Genomic DNA, 20,904 nt, shown 5'->3' with positions numbered 1-20,904 from the left:
AGAGAGAGAGAGAGCGAGAGAGAGAGAGAGAGAGAGTTGTTCTTGTGTCTCTGGATCAGATCCAGCTCAGCTCCTCCTTCACTTCCTCTGCTGTTTTCTCTCAAATCCCCTTTTTGTGTGTGTGTGGGTTTGTCGTGTCGTCGTCGGTTCAGTTTAAGCATAATTTGGACTAAAAAAGAGTAAAAAAAACCACCAAAGACCTCAGGATTCTGCTGCTCTTCCTCGGTGTGATGCGCAGCACAGCCTCATCCACTCATCACAGGTTTCCCGGTGTTTGCAGACTTTAAGACGAGGTAAGAGCCAGTGTTTCCTCCTCTCAGCTTCACACATTTCTAAAAAAAATAACAAAAAAAAGTAGTCAAAAAAGTTATTTTGTGCTTTTGTTGTTTTTTCTCTCAACTGTTTTGGGATTTTTTTTGTTGTCATTTTGCAAAAAAAGTGTGCATTAAAAAAAAATGTATTGTGTCAACATAACTTGTATTCTATTATGGGATGGAGACAGAATTTGTATTTTATGAAGAAATCTCTGCAAAAACATTGCTGTAAATTTCAACACTGTAAAAAAAACTGTTAAATCTGATTGGTCAATGACAGAGCAGTCACAAAGAAAATGGTCCAATCAGAGGATTTGTAGTCTAATTCATTTTTATATTTTATACATAGAACAATATGTTCCATGTCCCCAGATGGTTCTCAATATGTGGTTACATTGACAGTCAACTACAGTATCTGATATATCGTCCATTCATGCTCCGCATGACGGCCACAGGGGGCTCTGTGCCAATCTCAATAAGTGAAAATTAGGACATTTTCAGAAAGTGAAGATATTTTCAGAAAGTGAGGACACTTTCAGAAAGTGAGGACAAGACATTTCAGAAAGTGAGGACACTTTTAGAAAGTGAAGACATTTTCAGAAAGTGAGGACACTTTCAGAAAGTGAGGACACTTTCAGAAAGTGAAGACACTTTCAGAAAGTGAGGACATTTTCAGAAATTTAGGACATTTTTTGAAAGTAAGGAAATTTTAGAAAGCGAGGATATTTTCAGAAAGTGAGGAAATTTTCAGAACATGAGGGCATTTTCATTTTCATTTTGTAGCGTTGCTACAATTGACAGAGGCAGAATAATCATCTAAAGTTACGTACTGCAGCTTTAAAGGGGACATATTATACCCTATTTCCCCCATTAAAATAGTTCCCTGGTGTCTTAGATGTTCTTAGTTACAATAGTTTTTTTTTTAATTTAGTCTGTGGCGGTCCTCGTGTGAATCCACAGTGTGTGGGTCGACTCGTACAAGCCATAAACTGTTCCCCGCACTTCCACAGAGCCTTTGTCAGTTGTTTATTTCATCATCAACCCGCCCCTCAACACCACCACCACCACTCTCCCCATTCTTGTCTTACTCTCCCTGCCCCCCTCCTCCTCCTCTCCACATCTGCTTCTCATCCTGCAGCATTCCTGTCTTTCCTAAGAGGTTTCTGACATGTGGTTTTGATGAACTAACTCTCTCTGTTCCCCTTTTTTTCTCCTCTCTTTCACTACCTCATATTTTCTCTCACTATTTCACAATCAGCTGCAGAAAAAAAACAACACAAACACACACATGCTACTCGGTTTTCCTGGCCTCCCACTGTCCACTGTCTGTGGTCCGTCTCTCTACTTTTTCTTCTTCTCTGGTCTGCTCTCAGTTGCAGCGTCGCTGTCTAACAGCCTCCGCGTGATTTTCTTCCCGCACTGAAAGCGATTGGTTGCAAAACTGTGACATGTGTATCTCCTTCTGCATGTTGTTATGTGGTTGACAAACAGAGGGAACACATAACTGTTAAATGCGAGACATCATGTTGTGTTTTGGTTTGGGTTTTTTTTCCTCTTCCAGCAGGCACTCATCTTTTAAAGTAGTAGTTAGGTTTTTTTTAAAAGTGTGGCTGTATGAGGTATTGACACATACAATAGACCGCCGTTTAAAAACACACGTTGAGGTGGTTTGAGGACACATCCTCCATCATCCGTGGCATCAGAAATGGCGTGCTGCGCTGTCCGTGGTGATAGAGAGCAATTATTATATTAACGCTGTCAAGAGGCACCTACAGCCCACCAATGTCCTATGCATGGCCCTATGGACAGAACCTATAACAACCACATATTAAGTTAAAATGTATTAAAACATTTTTTGAATGGGATTATAGAGGAAAATTGACAGCCCTAAGCTATATATAACGCTGCACATGTCGGTCCGTGCATCGTATCGTGAGGTACCCTGTGATTCCCATCCCTATTACTAATATTACCAAATTTATCGGCTGATGGGGGCCGATGAATGCTACGCCCTTTGCAACCAGTGCATAAACGTTGCATGCCATGGAAGAAGAGGCATAAACCCGCAGTCTATTCTCAAACAATGCTTGATGTCTTGTTAAAATAGTCACAAAGTGAGCAGGAAAAAAAGAGCTGCTGGATTCCATCCTCCATTGTTGACTGTTGTTCCACGTTGTCGCACCCTGCCACGGTACCGGTCCATACCATACCGTATTGTACCAAACCAAACTACTCTATACCATGATGGTAACACTGCTTCATCCACACAGAAACATAACAAAAGACAATCTTTTTCTTTGTTGCTCTGAAAAGGTTGTCCGTAAACACAGTAGGAAATATCTTCATCCCCACGAAACCCCCGAAAATGACTCTAACCGCTGTAGTACATAGTCCAGGTTTTATGGCTGTATCGTATTGGTTGTCTACACAGAATCACTGCCTTGATCTTGGGTGTGTTTGTGTAGTGCCGTGGAGCAATTTGTGTTTCTCGCAAGACCTTAGCCTTTGCAAGACCTCCCGATTCTGCAGACTTGGGGTGGTCTGCGCTGATCTTGCAAGGCTGGTTTTCTGCTAACAGACAGTAGGGGGCAGTGAAGACCCATCTCTCCGCAACAAGACATTAAACCATCACAGTGTCTCTGAAGCTGTTAAATTTGAGTAAAAATACTGCATTTCCGCTTAAAATCACAGGGCTGCAGGTTGAGGGAGTCTTGAAGGTCCAGGCAGAGTCCACTTGTATGTCTTATGGAGAATTTGACCTTGCTAACATCTACTGTGTCTGACTTCAGTTTCCTGTTTCACAGTAAAATGCAGTCTGTTGGGGTGGCGCCTGCCATTGGACCAAAGTTAAATCGATTTGCCACCTGGTTTGACCCTGAAAGTGCTGCGGTAAGATCAGGACACGACTCAGTCTGGATGGAGTTAATATAATGTGAATTGAAAGCCTCTCATCGTCAACGTTACGACACAGTTGGTTCTAACACCAGATCTCTGTGTCTGTAGGTGGTGTCCATCCTGTTGGGATTGTTCCAGGTGCTGCTGTCGGCCCCACTTGCTTATGCCGGCCAAACTCTGCCAAAATTCTACATACTGCCATTTGTCCTGGGAGTAATAGTAAGTACCTCATGATTCTCATTCTGACTTACACAAACAAAAGGTCACTTTTAATACTACAATACAGATCATTCTAGTGAAACCCATATGAGATATACAGTAGGGCCACCAAACCTGTGTAATCACAAGATTGCCAATTAGCTGCTAATTATGGGTATTGAAAATCTTTATTAAATTCAACTGATATTCGTTGAAATTTGATCAATTTAGAAGTATCAATAGGCTGTCGATATTTTGTTTACTTTATTTATACTTTATTTTAGAATGGTTGGGAATCAGAAGCAGCTCGCTAGAATTTTCTGACACTTTCCTAGCATCGCTAATGATGAGGAAGCTGCTGACATTAGCTGATTACCAAAGGCATTGCAGCTAGCATTTAGCAAAGCTAATGGCTCTGCTACTGCCAACAGAGGACACTGTTAAAAAAACTTGTTATGATTAATGTTCTGTTCCATTTGAACCTGGATTTTCGAACTCAGATTCTCAGAGCAACATTAAAACACCTGGATTTAGGATTTCAAAATGGCTGCCACCATACAAACACTACTTTGTATTTGTTTCACAGTAATTCAGTCGTAGACATAGTACTGTTTAATCTTTTTATCTGTAGATGTGTTGCTACCGTGTAGAGGTCTGGTATTGTTAACAATGGCTAGCCTGGGCGTCCATGTTTTTTTCTTTCTGGAACGAGGTGAACTCTGAGGTGACGTGACTCCCAGCGCTGACCTCCGAGTTCCGATCTAAATTGAACACAGCATATTAGCAGCGATTAGCATCATCTTCCAAGCTCACAACCCACTGCTTTGTGTGTATGTGTGTTGCAGATTGTCGCAGGAGGGTCACTCACCATGGCCAATGAGAGGTACCCCAGCAGATACCTGGTAAGTTTCTTGCCTGGTAACGTCTCATCACCCCCACTTTCTGTATTTAATGTTAACAGCAGATATTTGGGGTCACATGGTAGAGTAGTGGCTAGCACTCTTTCCTTACAGAAAAAAAGACCCGGGTTTGCGACCTGATCTGGTATTAATATCTGTCCTGAGTGACCCGAGGTCTGAAAGCTCCCAATCTGCCTAGAAGTTGTCCTCAGAACCAGAACGCAATTCATCCTCAAAACAGATTAAAGACTGCCACCTGTCCTCCAACAGGGTTGTTCGAGTTAACCCCCAAATACGACCCATAGGAGAAGTTCCTAATACACAGCCCCCAGTGGTAGGAGAAATGTGAGGTTAGGGTTTAAAGAAACACTTGGCTACGCAGTAAGTTACAGACAATAACACAACACGTTCGATCAAATGAGTGTGTTGCTATTTGATGATGACACGCCCATGGTACCAGAGTGCTGCTATTATGCGACTGCAATCTTGGGTTGTATGTTGGAGGACAGGCTTGATCTGCGGCTATTTGGAGCTCACAGATTAATTTATTTGCACCCACTGTCGCAATATTAACACTGATGGTCCCGTGGTTTCTTAATTCTAATAGTTAAAACTTACTCCGTGTTTGAGCAACATACATACAGCCTTGATTCCCTAGAACACGATGGACAGACACATACAAAAGGTGGAGAAGGCTAAATCCAATCTAATTTAGTCACTTGTCCAAATGTGACTGTATCAGGGAGGACGGATGTTATTACCAGATGTGAACGGGCCCTTTGTCAACCTCACAGTGAATTGATCTTCCACAGCTTCAGGGTTGTGCCTGCAGCAATGCGCTTGGCCTGCTGGGGGCGCTGCTTGCATTTGTCCTCTACTGCTACAGCCTGAACAAAGTGCACACGGAAGACTGCATTCCTGTTCCCAATGACAGACCATCACGTTTTAAGTGTCCTGAAGAAGTGCTCGCAGTGAGTTCTTTTCTTTTTGAAAACACTCAAAAAGTGTTGCCTGCTTCAGTTTTATTTCACCTATGTTCTTGTGCTTATAACTTTGATGCATTAAGGTACTGTGCCCCGTAACATAAAAAGGGGGGTTTCCATCATGGTACAGTTTGGTTTGCTACAGAATGGTATGATTTAGAAGCCCTGGGTCAGGCTTGATTGGTAGGCAGGGTGTGGTGATGGCAACGTCGTATCGGTGCGACAACAACAAACGACGACATCAACACAACACAAGAGACAACAATGGAGGACGTCCAGCAGCTCTTTGTTTCCTGCTCAGTTTGTGGCCGTTTGTCTCAACAAGACGTCACCAGTGCAAAGTGCACAAATTATGAATTTTACTGTATTTAATTTGTTTGCAAAACAAATGACCAATGTCCCCACCTTTTATTAGCAAAAACAAGCTACTTTAGTAAAAGTTCTGTTAAAAAATACAAAACACATTTTAAGTGGTTATACAGAAACCTTGGTCCTTTGGTAGTGGGTCTATGGTGTGTACACCTGTGCTTTCCCACTAAAATATATAAAAATGGCCCAAAGAGCGAAACATCCATGGAGAGTGTGTTTATTCCCTGCAACACATTGTTGATGTGTTGATGGATTTTATGGTGTTAACTGTGTTATGAGGACTCCTGTTGTTTTAATAACCTGCAACTCATGACCACCTTTTTCCTCAACAAAACCAGGTGCTTTGTGCCTCCAAACCTGACCACAAGTGTTTTATATCCCCAACACTTTTAAAGAAAATCTGACCCGTACATTTTCTAGTTGCCAAAATAAAAGCATGCACAAGCGAAGATCGATTAATCTGTTGATTATTGATGTGTATGTTTTTGTCCTCTGCAGGCCTACACCTCCAGTGTGACTCTGCTGTTGGTGCTCTATGACACATGTGCTGTGGTTCTGCAATGCCTCCTGACGGTTTCTGCCTTCAAAGCACTCAAAACAGACTAACACACACACACACACACACAGATTTCATTCAAAGACACTGCCTTGACCTCCATTCATTTGGACGCCATGTGGACACCTTGTCCACACGTGGCCGGGTATAATTTAAAAGTTTTGTCCCTGAAAGTGAAGATTTGTGGATGCGAAAAACAGTGTTTAACAATGAATTCCGTCAAACGTCCTTCCCACAGATGCACAATTGCATAATGCAGATGCCAAATTTGGACCAGAGTTAGACAAAGCTTTCGGATTGGGGGGGCTAATTCTCTCTACATACTTCCAGAAACTCTTCTCAAGATATTTTTGCAAACAAACCCGTTTGGATGAAGTGTTGTTTTTTTAAATAAAAATGACAACAGAAAATATCAGTTTTTAGAAAAGCCTGGCTACGTGTGGACTAGACAAAAGACGTAGCCTGGCCAACGCCAGAATCATACAAGTCTAGAAAGGGTATGGACCAACAAGCATATATCAAAATGCCTGTTTACACAATTGGTTAAACCTACAACCAGTCAGACCAATGATCTGGATAATGTATCAGCAATCGTGCTTGTAGTTTTCTAGGAGCCATGGCTTGCTAGTAATGAAGTCTAACTTTGGTGGCCGCCACATTGGATGTATACAAAAGCTTTTAGACATTGCTTCTCTCTTGTCATTGACTTAGGCTTGCCTGATTCTGAGTTGGCCAAAACAACATCCTTGCCAAAGATGTCGAAATCACATTTCTGGCTGACTCAGTGAATTCACCCAGGCCACAAAAGCCTTTAATCATAACCAGTTAGTGCCTAACCCTAACCTTAACCTCACCACAATTCAAATCTTAACATTGGACTTAACCAGTTCCTCAGAAGTCAGGTTCTACCTCATTAGGGCCGGGTTTTGGTCTCCATGAGGACTCCTGGTCTTGACAAGGTCAGTGTTTATGCCAAAAAACTAATTTCACACACATTTCTCACTTCCACACACATTTCTCACTTCCACTTTTTTGAAAAATTGTCAGTCTTGCAGATTCCTGTAGAGATGGAAAAAAAATGTTTTACTTCAAGAACCAGTCAGCAGTTGCCCTATTTTTTGACTGTTGGGGACAGGAGTAGCTATAGAGCTAAGTGTAATCAAACAAGTCAAATGAGGGTTAGGGTTGGACAATGTTTTTTTCACTCTCTTCTCTCTACTTACTGGAGCTAACGGTAAGCTAACTTGAGCTCAATGATAAACAATCCTTCAGTCACTACTCTGGCCTTGTTATCTGCGACGCTATTTTGCATAACTAACACGTGTCGTACCAACGTCTGTCTGTTTGTGAACATGTAAGTAAATGTTTGTAATTGTGAAATAAATCCATATAAAAGAGCATATAACTAAATGTTATTAACAATGTTTAATTCTATAAATAAAAGCCTTTTTATCATTTTTGATTCTCATATTTTATCTTTCTCATTGCAAGATGGCTGTCTCCTTACAAACTGCTACTTTTACCAATAATAGCACTTCCCCAAATACTGGGTAAAGGTTGTTTTCCATGGTACAGTTCTGGCACTACCATGCTCGGCTCTCTTTTTTTTGCTTTCCGATCAGTGATAGTACCTGGTATCTGGGGCTTTTTTCGTACCTGATCTGACGAGGTTCCAAGCAAGCTGAGTCGAGATGTCAACAGACTGCCGGCCACTGATTGGTAAGAGAGTGTTATCACTGCAAGAGCCATGTGTGCGACGTCTATGGAACTAGATTTGTGTCAATATTTTCAAACAACACTTTTCATGAAGCAAACAAAAATTAACCACAAAATCAAAATACTCGCAAATAAAATATCAATTTAATCATTCCAAAATCCTGCATTTTATTTGTCTGAAGAAACACTTTTTATTTGCGCTGACTCCTTTGCTCCCTCACTTGTTCTTTGCGCCATGGTTTTTCATTTGTTATATGGGGGAACAACTTCCAGACGGACAACAACTCCAAGCGTGTGACTACTTCTGATTGAGCTGTCGCTCCAAAACTCAGTAGCCAATCAGCAGGCAGCTTCATATGCCCTCCCATGGTCAGAATGGCATGCAAAAGAGTCGAAGCAAACAAAAAACACCGATTATTGCAAACAAAAATGGTTCAAACAAATACAAAAAATTGTATTTTTGAATGATTAAATCGTTTTTTTATTTGCAATTTCTGTATTTTGACAAATATTGACACAAATCTAATTCCATAGACGTCCGACACAAGAAACAAAGCAAACAATGCCAAACTGTAGATCACTTAAAAATCATTGAAAACATGCATTAATCTCCAACAGTTAGCAAAGGAAATATCTAAAATGTCAATATTTAACAGAGGAGTCTGGTGTATTTAGCAACAGCACTGCTGAAAGCCAGCGTTGCAGGAACAAGTCTTTTTTTTGTTTTTTTAAATTAACTGATTCTAATGACTCAGTTACACTGAAAACAACTACTTGATTGTCACAAGTTTGTGTTGCGTATAAAACTATGTCACAGCAGTGCTATGACGACACCACCCATGTTGAGGAGGTACTGTTGAAAGTACCCCTAACCTTGCAGCTTTTCAAAAAAAAGAACACTTAGGCACTCATATTCTTTCATGGAGCCCAACATCTCTAGCGGTGCCACCGTGGCATGTTTTGTCCTCTGACGGTAATAACAATAACAACAACAACAACAACAACAACAACACCAGTAGCAGTTGGCGGTGACACTGGCAGCAGCAGCTGGAACATTACCGTCACATTTCGAAGGGGCTTCCCTTATATCAGCTGAACACAGGGCGGTACCATTACCCCGGCCGCGTGGGGGACAAGCTGAGCGAAAACGGCCACTGTGGGGGAAAAAAAGAATCACCACATTTGTCGCTAAAATGTAGACATTTCACACGTACAATTGCACGTTTGAGTAGCGCTACTGGGGACCGTTTTTTGGAATGTTTTGGTTCCGTGTGAACACCCCTGCGAACCACGGGGACGTGGCGAGTTCTCAAAATGGCGGCGGTTTCTGACAGCGAGAAGTGAAACTTTCTTCTTTCCAGCTCGTATTTTGTCGTTATTTACGACCCGCTGTGTCGACTGCGGTCGGGCGTCGGATTAGCTAACACCTACCGGAACACGGAGGAGGCTGTCGGTGCGGTCGTTGGGCCCGTGTGGCGTCACCGTGGGCTCCAGTTTCTGATCGTCAAACCACCACCGCCGCCGCCGCCGTCGCCGGGGCTTCCCTGGAAGTTGACGGTGGCTGACATTGCGATCATACCTGCCGTTGTTGTTATTGTCTTCGTCGTCAGTTCGCTCGACGCTGAACCGTCGGCTGAACGCGGACGTGTTTGAGGAAGCTAGCTAGCTCGTCGAGCCGGCGGAGCGAGCGAGGGCAGGTCGGAGATCCCGAGGCCGTGTCACGTCAGCTGTCAGCGGAACACCGAGGCTGTGGTGGATGTCACTACGGCGCGGTGTCAGGCGGGATCTGGTTTGCTAGCGTCGTGTTTTAAGTAAGTGTCAGTGTCATTTTCAGCCCTATTTTCTTCGGGAACAAACCGCTTGTTCCTGCCCCGTGGCCTCGAGTCAGTCACTCACCCCAAAACTGCTCCTCAACACGGACTACTTTGATATGCTAGCTAGCTATTAGCCTACTGTCAAAACATTAAAATGACCCACTTTCATCACAGATATTATGTGTAGTATAATAAGCGTTGGGGTGATGTCGTTTGTTTTCTATTTATATGTTAATAATGGCCTCACAAGTCCTTCCATACACTCTAAATACGGTATTATACACTCCTTTCTAGTAATAAACCGATACAAATACTCAATATGTTGACGTCGGTGCGATACGCGTCTAATTGTTTTCATAGTCGATTGGTCCATAAAATGTCAGTAAATATTGAAAAAAATGTGTAGATCGGTGTTTTTCCACACCTGGAAATGTCTTGTTTTTCTCCCCAATCAAAATGATCCGGTTTTTAATGATTTCTTTATTATTATGGAGCAAAAGAAACCAGAATATATTAACATTCAAGAATCGGAAAACTAACCTCAAACTGTTTAATCAAAATAGTTTACAATTAATTCAGTATTTGATTAATCCGTAATTGGATACAATCCAAAAATCCTAAATTTCACTTCATTACCTCCGCAAGCACAAATTGTAAATGTGGACTGTGGACATGTCTTAAGTTGTTATAGAATGGGGAATGGTGTTTTATATTCTTAGTTGTGGCTTGGATGATCAAATGTGATAATAACAGCTTAGTACTTTCTAAAGATAATTTTTAATTGGCTTGATATCACTATTTCGTGTGTGTACTGATACCGATGTCACAGCCTCAAGATGTATATCCGTCCAATACAACTTTTAATCACAGAACCTTTTAAAAACACGTTTGTGCTGACGCAAACATTCTGCACTCATAAAAAGATGGAATAACCAGCTCACAGCATGACTCAGCTAAAATGCTGGTGTTGTATGTACTACATGTTTTGCATTGTAAATCATGCAATATATGAATATACATGTAAAGGAACTTTGAACTGTATTGGAGTTTACATCTCTATGATCAATCTGTTTATTATTTTCTTTATTGATCCATAACATTTGTCCACAAAACACAACTATTCCACTTAAACAATATTCTTTGTTATTATGGAGCTAAGAAACCTGAAGATATTCATATTAAAGCTGAAAATCATCAACACTCAAACTGCTTATTTAAGTGTTTGACGGTAATTCATTCTGTAATCAGTTATTGTTGCAGCCCTTGCTTTTTGTCCAAAATTTGGATATCCATTCTATAAACAAGAATGTGGGTCCTCTGGTCGTAACCTACATTCGGACAAAATATGTATCAGAATCCACCGCTTAGTTATGATAATTACAAAATTATCCGGAACTCAGAAAACAGTCACATTTGACAAAATCTTTAAACAAAAGTAAACTTGATTATCAAAATAGTTAGCAATTCATCTAATAACCGGTTAATCGTTACAGCCCTAATTAAGCCATGGTTCCTGGAAATGTGTTGTGAGAGAAACTGTCATGCTATTCTACCTGAGGCTGTTGGCAGGAAATTCAATCAGTCCTCTCACTTTCTGTTTCCAGATATTGCTTCTTTTTTTTTTACATTTGTTTCCTGGTTCCTTTGTGACGGACAGCCACTCTGGCAAATCCAATGGAGAAGCTCCAGGACCTCAGCCAGTCAGAGCTGCAGGAGCTTCTGGACAACCCGGAGAGGGTGGAGTCTATGGCTCTGGAGTCTGATGAGGTAAGAATGAGGCATCACTTCCCATTAAGCCCATATTTTTCAGTGAGCCCTTACAGGAAAGAATGGCTTTCTATGTGAAGTCAAGGGTGCGATTCACAGCCTGTACGACCAGTGCTGCCCTACACAACTCATAATCCAGTTAGTGTAATGTCGTACAATTGTAATTCCTTTACACTGTTTATTCTGGACATCTGGGTTTGGCAGGTACACAACTGCATAATGAAACAAATAACCAGAAAAATAATCCATCCATCTATCGCTTACCCGAGGTCGGGTCGGGGGGTAGCAGCTTGAGTATTCCCCGGCCACTTCGTCAAACTCTTCTGGGGGAATCTCGAGGTATCCCAGGCCAGCTGAGAGACCTAGTCTCTCCAATGAGACCTGAGGGTCTTCGAGGCATCCTCCTACCAGTGGCACGTGCCCGAAACACCTCACCAGGGAGGCGTCCTAACCGGATGCCTGAGCCACGTCATCTGCCTCCTCTCTCTGCGGAGGAGTAGCAGCTCTACTCTGAGCCCCTTTCCAGATGACAGAGCTTCTCACCCTGTCTCTAAGGGAGAGCCCAGTCCGTGATCTCATTCTTTCAGTCACCAGCAGCTGCTGGTGACCATGGGTGAGGGTAGGAACGTAGATTGACCAGGAAAATTGAGAGCTTCGTCTTTCGGCTCAATAATTTAAATAATAACAATGGAAGTCACGTTGTCTCTCACTCCATCGTAATCTAATTTCACTATACCCGTGTGTGAAGTATATGTGAGGAAGAGGAGGATGATGAGAGAGTAACTTATCTTATTGGGAATACATCTGCCTCCTGTGAAAAGTCCATAGCTCACTTTACTTGGGTGTTACTTCGTATAAAAAGTGAATTGGCCACAGACTGGCAGTCTTAATACCTGCACAGTGTTTTGCCAAAGACAATATCTTATTTACTGACACTGTAGGGCTGAACAATTAATTGGAATTTTATCTTAAAGCCAAAATGTTTCTCAAATTACCATTTCAGGTTAAATATTGTCCTGACAGACTGAAAAAAACATCTTTGTTTGCCAAGGATCTACACAAATATCACACAGTTATCATTTTAAATATGTTGTTATACAATTATATAAAAATGACCGCTCCCTCTCATATCAGTTGTATTGCAAAATCGCAATTTCCGTCAAAATGATCGCAATAAGATATTGATTCAAAAGCGCTCAGCCCTGTGACGCAGTGTATTTTCTTTTAGAGCAGGCACAGGGACATAAGATCTCAGATTGTCACAGGAGACACATGCAGGACGGCCGGTGGACTGACGGTGAAGGGCTGGACAGTTTTAACTTGTTGTGTATCAGGTTGCCGTCTGACACAGTTAGACTTTGCCCCAGTGCTCTAACACTGTGTAACTGCTTTATGCAACACTCGGTCAGCTGTGTCCCTGAGAATCATCTCCGACTCCCATACTTATGTTAACTAGTCTTAAGTTTCCTAAGTGTGTTATAGGACTGATTTAATTTGCTGTAGCCCAGAATAGAAAGTCTCTTAAATTGGTATTTTTTGAAAACGCCTCCCAGAGTGTGATGATCTCAAAACGCCGGCCTACTTGGGATGCTACTTTAGGAAAAACGATGACGTCACATTCCCAGCTCTCTCTTACGCTGTCATTCATTCGTCTTGTGTTTGGAGATTGTTTGACAGACTACTGTCAATGAAAAGTAACTAAAGTCATGAAGAGACGCTAGATATCACAAGGACACGTCCTGTCTTTAGAGATTTCGCACACAGGGGTGAAAAAAAAGTGTTGAAACAAAACAGATCAGTTGATTGTTGCACTGCACACCCACAGCTCGTCTATGTCTCTGTTTGTCGCTAAATATGAACACGGAAACGGCACAAAGCGTAAGCAAACAAGACATTATTTCCCTTTCTTTCCCCTGGCTGGGTTATTATATCTGTAATGTAGACATTTCAGAGGGAATTTAACCAGTAGATATGATTATAGAACTTGACCAATAATGGATGTTTTTAATTAGGGCTTCTGTACATCTATCTTAAGTGTCTGAGAACAAACATGCGTCATTTTGTAATAATTGCCAATGCCGATTATCAAATATCGTCACGGTTAATCAGTCTACCTGAATTTGAAGTTGTCGTGATCTGATGGTCCGTCCTTCTCTTCAGATCCAGAACATCCAGCTGGAAAGAGAAATGGCGCTGGCATCAAATCGCAGCCTCGCCGAGCAAAACCTGGACATGAAGCCTCGCGTGGAGGAACAGAAGGAGGCGCTGGTGGAGAGATACTCGCAGTTAGAGGCTGTCCAAGAAACCTACAGACAACACTGCTCCCTCAGAGGTAGGACATGCCGTAATTTGGGTTCTTTGTGTTTTACTGCAGTGTTTGGTGTTTAATCAGATTATTTTGTAGGTTTTTCCCCCCCCCAATTATTACTCAGAGCAGTGGTCAGCAACAGGTCCAAATTCAAATTGGCCCATGGACAATTTTTCCTTTATTCCTTCAGTGGGACCAGAGTCTTACCTAAGCCGGTCTCAGATGAACGAACACATTAGAGTGTGAGTCTGACTTTGAGAAATTTGAGTTGGCACAATTCCAGTTAGACAAATGTGTTTGCATGTCAACTTTTCATCAGACTAACACAATTAAGTTTTTTTAATTTCCCTTTACATTGTAAGGCTCATCAACTTTTTCAGGTTCACCTGGGTTCATACTTTGCTAATTTCAGCGTAAGAGACCACCAAAATGGTCTTTCATCTGTTTTTGAATAATGCATTAATTTTCTTTGTCGCACATATTGTATAACCAATTGTTTTTTTGTTTACTTTAGCATTTTTGAACAATAAAATCTATTTAGCATCATGAAAAGTAAGTGATTTGAGATTCTAATGGGATTGTAGCCTCAAAACTGAGTTGGTATGGTCATTTCAGAGGGCGTGCCATTAAAAACCACCTCATATCGCAGCTTTTCATTGGAATAATTAGTTCCCCGTCACCAGCCAGAACTTCCTACACTGCAAAGAAACTTAAAAAACCATAGAGAGAGATAGAGAATAACAGAGGATTTTTCTTTTTGTTTGTAAATACAGTAACGTCACCTGACACAGATCCACATGTTTGTACTCCTCCTCCAGAGCAGAATACGAGAAAAAAATGACAATGTCACCGCCACATGAACAAAACAACCTGTTTTTCCTGTTACCTTGCTCTCCTTTTATTCCTCCCCCTCTCCTCCTCCTCCTCAGATGGCATGGTGGGTCAGGTGTCTCCAGAGGCGCTGTTCTCCAGATTACAGACAGAGGGCGGCAAAACAGAGGCAGATTCAGAGGTCAGTGAATAACCTTTCAGACTGAAACCTGGTGCATTATCTTAGAGAAAATCATTAACTTTTAACCTCAAAGATTTATTTAATATGACCACAGAGTGCAACCTTACTGTAGCAGTTGTGGGTGAAAACTTAAAATCAAACCTGTTTGACGAGCGAAGAAATCCACACATGTGCCAGACACTTTAAAGTAATTAGCAGTTTGTCCATCAGAGGGTGCTGTGAGCAAAGTCCATTTCTATGACGTTGTCCCAGTGCACAAAGCAAGGACTATAAAGACATGGTTCTACAGAATAAATGGACACAAATTCACATAGAAACACTTCAAAATGTTGAGGAAAAGTCTTCTAAGAAGTGTGGAAGCTGTTAGGTGTCCACATAGTGTATGCCACATAGTGTATGTGGTTCAGAAGTGATGATTGAGGACACTTTTGAGCAAAACTCCTCCCGAGCAACATTCATGCCACCAAAGCACCCGAAAAGGAGCATTTGGAAGTTTTTCCTGGGTCTACAAATGGCGCTTTTCCACTATGTAAGCACGGCACAACTCACAAACACACAAACTAGTGAAAAACGTGCAGAGTCGCGCCATGCCGGAACCATGTAGTGAAAGAGCAGCAAAAGTAATGAATTCATCTCAAGACTCAGGTGTTGGCGGTTAGCTTCATCCAAGCGCCCAAGTATCACGATATAATCGTGTCAAAAAGCATTTTGCCCCAGCTCGACCGGTTAGTAACGGCCAGTGCTTCTGTGTTCACAGGCTCTCGCTGACGAGTTTCTGGAGGGCTCCCTGTCACTGGACTCCTTCCTAGAGCGCTTCCTCTCCCTGCGCTCCCTCGCTCACAGAAGACGAGTGCGGATAGAGAAACTCCAGGAAATCCTGCGACAGAGGAGCGAGTCCAACCCCGCAGCCATGACGTCGTCAGCAGGCATCATAAATCAGGACCCTGCTGCCACGCCCTCACCCTGGAGTCAGCCCACGACGACGGCCACCACGACAAATCCACAGCAGCCGAACTCAAAACCTCAGTCCTCCACTTACCAAAACGCCTCTCAGCCGGCCTCCTCATCCGCAGGCCTCCCCTACAGCCCCTACCCCGTCTCCTCACCCAACCCTCCCCCTGCAGCAGCAGCAGCCGCCTCCGTCCCTGCCATTCCCCCATACCCAAGTTCAGGCTCACCTTTTACCCCACAAGGTAGCTACTCCGGCCCCAGGCCCGCTTTCGGGCCTCCAGTTGCGTCTACCTGCCCTTACCCCACCCAGCCCTCCTTCCCTGCCCCACACCCAGGCTCAGCGTTTGGCCAGTACACCCCCAGCAACCCCCAGAGTGGCCCCGCCCCCTACCCGGCCTCATACAGCTACGGCGGATACAGCTACCCGACAGGCCCCGCCTACTCCAGTTCTCAGTCACCAACGGGGAGACCCATCTACAGACCAGGATATGGAGTTCCGCAGCCGTACTCCTGAAAGCACTACTGTTCCTGTGGCAATTCTTCCCTCCTTTGCCGTCTCATCCTTCTTTCCCTGAACTTTCTCTCTCTCTCTTTTAACCTCATTCCTTGTCCTCGTCTCATCTTACCTTATTGACCCCCACCCTTCCCGTCTCCTGATGCTGACTCCAGAAAGTGTCGCTTTACTTATCTTTGTTGCACTAATTCTCTCTTTCTCTGAATATCCGTCTGTTGCTTTCCCTCTCTCTCTCTCTCTGTCTCCCTCTCTTTCCGTCTGTAGCCCAGTACACACCGCCACGACAGTTGCATTAGTGTCTAATTCAGTTGGTCACTAGGTGGCGATGATGCCCCCTTTTCAGCCTGAGGCATTTTCCTGGTTGACCAAAAACAAATTTAGCTGGTGGCTTGATGTTTGCGATTGCCAATCCATGTCTTGCCTTCAAAATACTTCATTCTTGAAGCCGACAAAAATGTGCAAAAATGCATTGGCTTGGATTTCGCACTTTTCTACTCCCGATCACGTTATCTGGGTGTATTAGTCCTGCCCGAAATTAGATTTAGTACACCTGCAATGGTACCTTCTGTTGCCACCCTCCGCCTGCAGAACTTGGTACGCGTACTTCTCATCACCGTAACTCCTAGACCGCTTCGGCCTTTCGCCCTACGTCAGCGGAGACTGGCACAGCACCCTGCGCGAGCCTCATGTGGAGGATAAAGCGGTAGGAGACGGACAAATGGATGGATCCTGGAAAGCATAGATGTGTCGTTACAGTAGCCTCTCAGGACTTTACCGTGGAACGACCGTCCAATCGCAGACGAGATTCAGCGGCATGGCGCGCGTTTGTGACGTCAGCTTCTCAGTACCGTACTTCCGAAACGATTGAATAACTGCCAGATATGGAAAATGAAAGTTGTCTTGGAGGGGAATTTGACAATTCTACATCCAACAAATCCAAGCGGCCCGAGTATCATGACGCTTGTAAGAGGGTGAAACGTGTATTTTAAAAGTAAACGTTTGTGACGGTGTGTCCCGGGCTTCTCTCTCTTTCCTGTTTCCTTCTTCTTTAACCCGACGACCAGCTCCACCACACCAGTCTCAGGTTGTTACGTTGTGTTGTTGTATCTGGCTCTTCATTCTCTCCATCACTCCCTCCATCCTCCTCCTCTTCCTCCTCCACCACAGTGTGCGCGCGCGTGTGTTGCTATATGACAGACATAAAGACGTCACCATCCCCAGATAAATGCATGACACGCATCGGTCTTTGAAACACGACATCAAGAGTCCAGTCCGCTTTCGTACTGTTATCCACGAGAAGCAGCTCGTTCGGGGGAAAGTTTGCGCCCCAGTGTCACCAGCGTAAAACTCGTAAACTAATTTCTGTTATCAACAATAATAATAATAATAATAATAATAATAAAGAAAGAGCAGATTTATCTATCGCTAAATTCCTCGTCCACTATTTTGATAAGCGGTCTGAGAAGTTAGCTTCTCGTTATGTGAAGGTTTCCTTTGCGTCTGAAACTGAATCCTTTTGGTTTGTGGACATCGTTTCCAGGCTTCTGGGAAAAACTGGATCAATATTCTTCAACATTTTGTGGACCAAACAAGTAATGGACGAATCCAAACGTTTACGTTTACTCATTATCATTAACTTCACCCCGTCAAGCAACTTCAAAAGTGGATGGAGAACGTTTGAAAAGCCGCTGGACTCTCTGTCGCTTCAAACCAACACACCACCCGTCTGTGCTTCACCTCCTTGTGTCCTCGCCTCCTCTCCATCACGCTCCTCCTCCTCCCTCACTCCTGCTCGCCCAACATGAACTGATGCTTGACAATGATAACCAGAAGAGAAAAAAATAATGTTTTATTTCTACAAGTTCACACTATCAGTGAGAAAACATGTGGCGTGCGTGTGTGTGTGTGTGTGTGTGTATGTGTGTATAGTTTAAATGGAGAGAAAATATAGCGGTTGGCGATCAGTCCTGTGTCAATAGAGTCAATTCAAATAACATCGTGATCGGTGTACTGTACCTGATGAATGATTACTGAATGAACATTAAGAAGAGTTGATTACCCCCACCACCACCCAGAAATATCTATCTATTATCACTAATCACTAACCTTTCAGTGATTTCAGAGCACTTTTTTTTTTTATGTTTTTTTATTTTATCACAAACTGTAAAGCAGTTAAAGTGATGGTTCCAAATGTATTTCTTTAAAGTGTGGTCATATTGACGTACTGATCCAGAACCAGCTTGAGAAGTGAAAGCGTGGCTTCCAGTGGGGACTCGCCCCACGCCAAAGTCTATAGAGAAAATAAGCCGTTTTTAGCCTGCTGCCTCGTGTGGTCACTTTGTGTCACTGAGGTAAATCTGAACAAAGGATTTCAAAAACACTGGGTTGGAGACCCACAGATGGGTCATGGGGAATCTTTTGGGGTCCCTTAACAAAAAAAAATCCTACCATTTTTAAATAACATGCATATATAATATGTATGTAATTGACAAATTTGCACCCGTCACGATTGTTTACCGTCTTTAAAAAGTGGGTCCCCCGTATAGAAAAATAGAAATCACGCTTCAGAATAACACGAACTACCACTTTAAACGTTTCTGTCTGTGTTTTAGCATCTCGGTGGCACTGTGGAGCACCGTGGAGCCACAGATGACATGACGACTTGATGCCTGGGAAATAAAAAGTCTAAGATCTCTGTCTCACCAAAGAAAACTTACAAAACACTTACTTTGACCAAGATCCCAAGGACAATCACTTGTCCAGATGCAAATCAATACAAATGGCCACCATCATGGGCGAAGACGCTCTTACAGGTTGCCCCTTCCATCTTAAACTGTGTCAGTAGCATATTCGGTCCTGGGATTTGAGGAAATTGGTCCTGTAAAGTCCTTGAATTTGATGTGAACCAAGGTGTGGGAACCCTACACTGGGCAAGTTCATAGGTGATAGGGAAAAGAGTTGTCAATCATGGCTACCTAGTGGACCGGTTCCTCTGTGTCACATCCCTTTACGTCTTCTCCACGTTAATGTCTGTATGTTCCACCGCGTCAGAACACTCTGTTATCTAAACATAATAAAACGCCAAATCTCTGTTCTTTTATTATGTTACTGCGCTGCACGTCCATTCGTCGTTCCCAACGTTGGTAATCATGTTGTGTCTTTCACGACCAAAATCACTCACAAAAATGGGCCTGAATTTGTGCCGGTTGGGTGTTCTACTCACGGTGCTCGTGTCGCGCCGCCGCCCTTGCACCTGTGAAGATCCCCGGTTCGATTTCAGTTCCGGCCTCGACTTAGGGTTTTTCTCCGCTCCACGCGAACATCCTGGAATCCACCTAGGTGACAAATATCAGGACCCAAAGGTCCCGGTGAGACAACGACAGAAATAATAGTATAACAGTGTTTTAGAGGAAGCACAAGATGATGACGTGCTGTATAATCTAGTATTATTGTCAATAATAACAATAATAATAATAATGTTCAGAGGGACTGACTCTCCTGATTCTGAGGAAATTGATGACTGTAGATTGTTCAAGAGACTTTTTTGGTTTTCTCTGTCCTTTTTTGGGGGGGGAGGGGTGTAATTAAACTTAAGTTGATCTAAATGAAAACATTTGTGTGGATTCTCATTCATCCTGGTCGTTGTAAGATAATCTGTATTCAATTTATTCAACCACAGCATAGATCATCTCAAGGCACTGTACATCGCCTAATCCCCAAATCCCCAAAAAGACTGTGGGAGGAAACTGAAAGGTAACATCATTATTATTATTATTATCATTACTATATTATTTTCTAATATGGTACATGTTAGATATCACAACACATAACAACAAAAATGTCAAGGCGAGACAGTTTTCATTTTTTACACAAAAAGAAATTGGAAGATTCCATGTCCCAAGTCACACACTGCCATGAAAAGCACATCAATAAAACGACAGAGGCAGAATGAAAGGAAATCAACACAATCACAAAGACCACAGTCCATGAAAATGATCTGTAACAACATAAATAAGGTACTCGCTCTTATTAATTAGAAGGAAAAGTAAATGAATAAATACTGAGGACATTCACGAGGAACTGCGATCAGCAACTCAGTTTTTCACATGGGCTATATAACCACAATGTGGTTATATGCAGTTACCGTATATCACCACTAGGACACGCCAAAACACCATTCTCATGCCTGATACCATTATTTTAAAAGATAAAATACGCGCTGGTAAAGTTAGCACAACTTACATAGAAGCGAGCGGAGGCATTTCCGTTTCCGCCGGCATCGGGCCACCGTCCTCTCGGCCGTGGGCAAGTAGGTCCAGCTGCAGACCCGCAGACCACTCAACGAAACGCCCCTTTACTCAACGAAACGCCCCTTCACTCAACGAAACGCCCCTTTACTCAACGAAACGCCCCTTCAAACTACACGACACTCTGATTGGCTCTCAAGAGACTGCGTCTGAAACGTGATGACGTTTACTAACGTGATGACGTTTACTAACGTGATAACGTCTTCTTTTATTGAAACTTTATTTACACACGCGTATTTCACAGACACTTGTTGACAAGAGACTTTTATCCCGGTGTGCGACAGGAATAGAGAAGAATAAA

At 42.8% G+C, this 20,904-nt stretch overlaps 2 protein-coding genes across 2 annotated transcripts; both read left to right on the top strand.

Annotated features, from left to right (window-relative positions):
- The first annotated feature begins 152 nt into the window (after window positions 1-152).
- On the top strand, window positions 153-7,671 carry si:dkey-9i23.16 (uncharacterized protein LOC571915 homolog). Its single transcript, XM_058640846.1, has 6 exons — window positions 153-293; window positions 3,119-3,203; window positions 3,318-3,428; window positions 4,253-4,309; window positions 5,119-5,277; window positions 6,157-7,671. Exons 2-6 carry the CDS (start codon window positions 3,123-3,125, stop codon window positions 6,262-6,264), a joined length of 516 nt encoding a protein of 171 aa, XP_058496829.1. The 5' UTR covers window positions 153-293; window positions 3,119-3,122; the 3' UTR covers window positions 6,265-7,671.
- A 1,398-nt stretch (window positions 7,672-9,069) lies between these two features.
- Window positions 9,070-19,907, top strand: vps37c (VPS37C subunit of ESCRT-I). The gene is made up of 5 exons (XM_058640816.1): window positions 9,070-9,741; window positions 11,349-11,511; window positions 13,672-13,843; window positions 14,749-14,831; window positions 15,589-19,907. The coding sequence occupies exons 2-5, from the start codon at window positions 11,419-11,421 to the stop codon at window positions 16,294-16,296; spliced, it is 1,056 nt and encodes a 351-aa protein (XP_058496799.1). The 5' UTR covers window positions 9,070-9,741; window positions 11,349-11,418; the 3' UTR covers window positions 16,297-19,907.
- The last annotated feature ends 997 nt before the right edge of the window (window positions 19,908-20,904 follow it).

This window comes from Solea solea, chromosome 10, assembly GCF_958295425.1.
Source record: "Solea solea chromosome 10, fSolSol10.1, whole genome shotgun sequence".
Classification (NCBI taxonomy): domain Eukaryota; kingdom Metazoa; phylum Chordata; class Actinopteri; order Pleuronectiformes; family Soleidae; genus Solea; species Solea solea.
The sequence above is the reverse complement of the archived record's forward strand: the minus strand, read 5'-3'. Positions and strand labels throughout refer to the sequence as shown.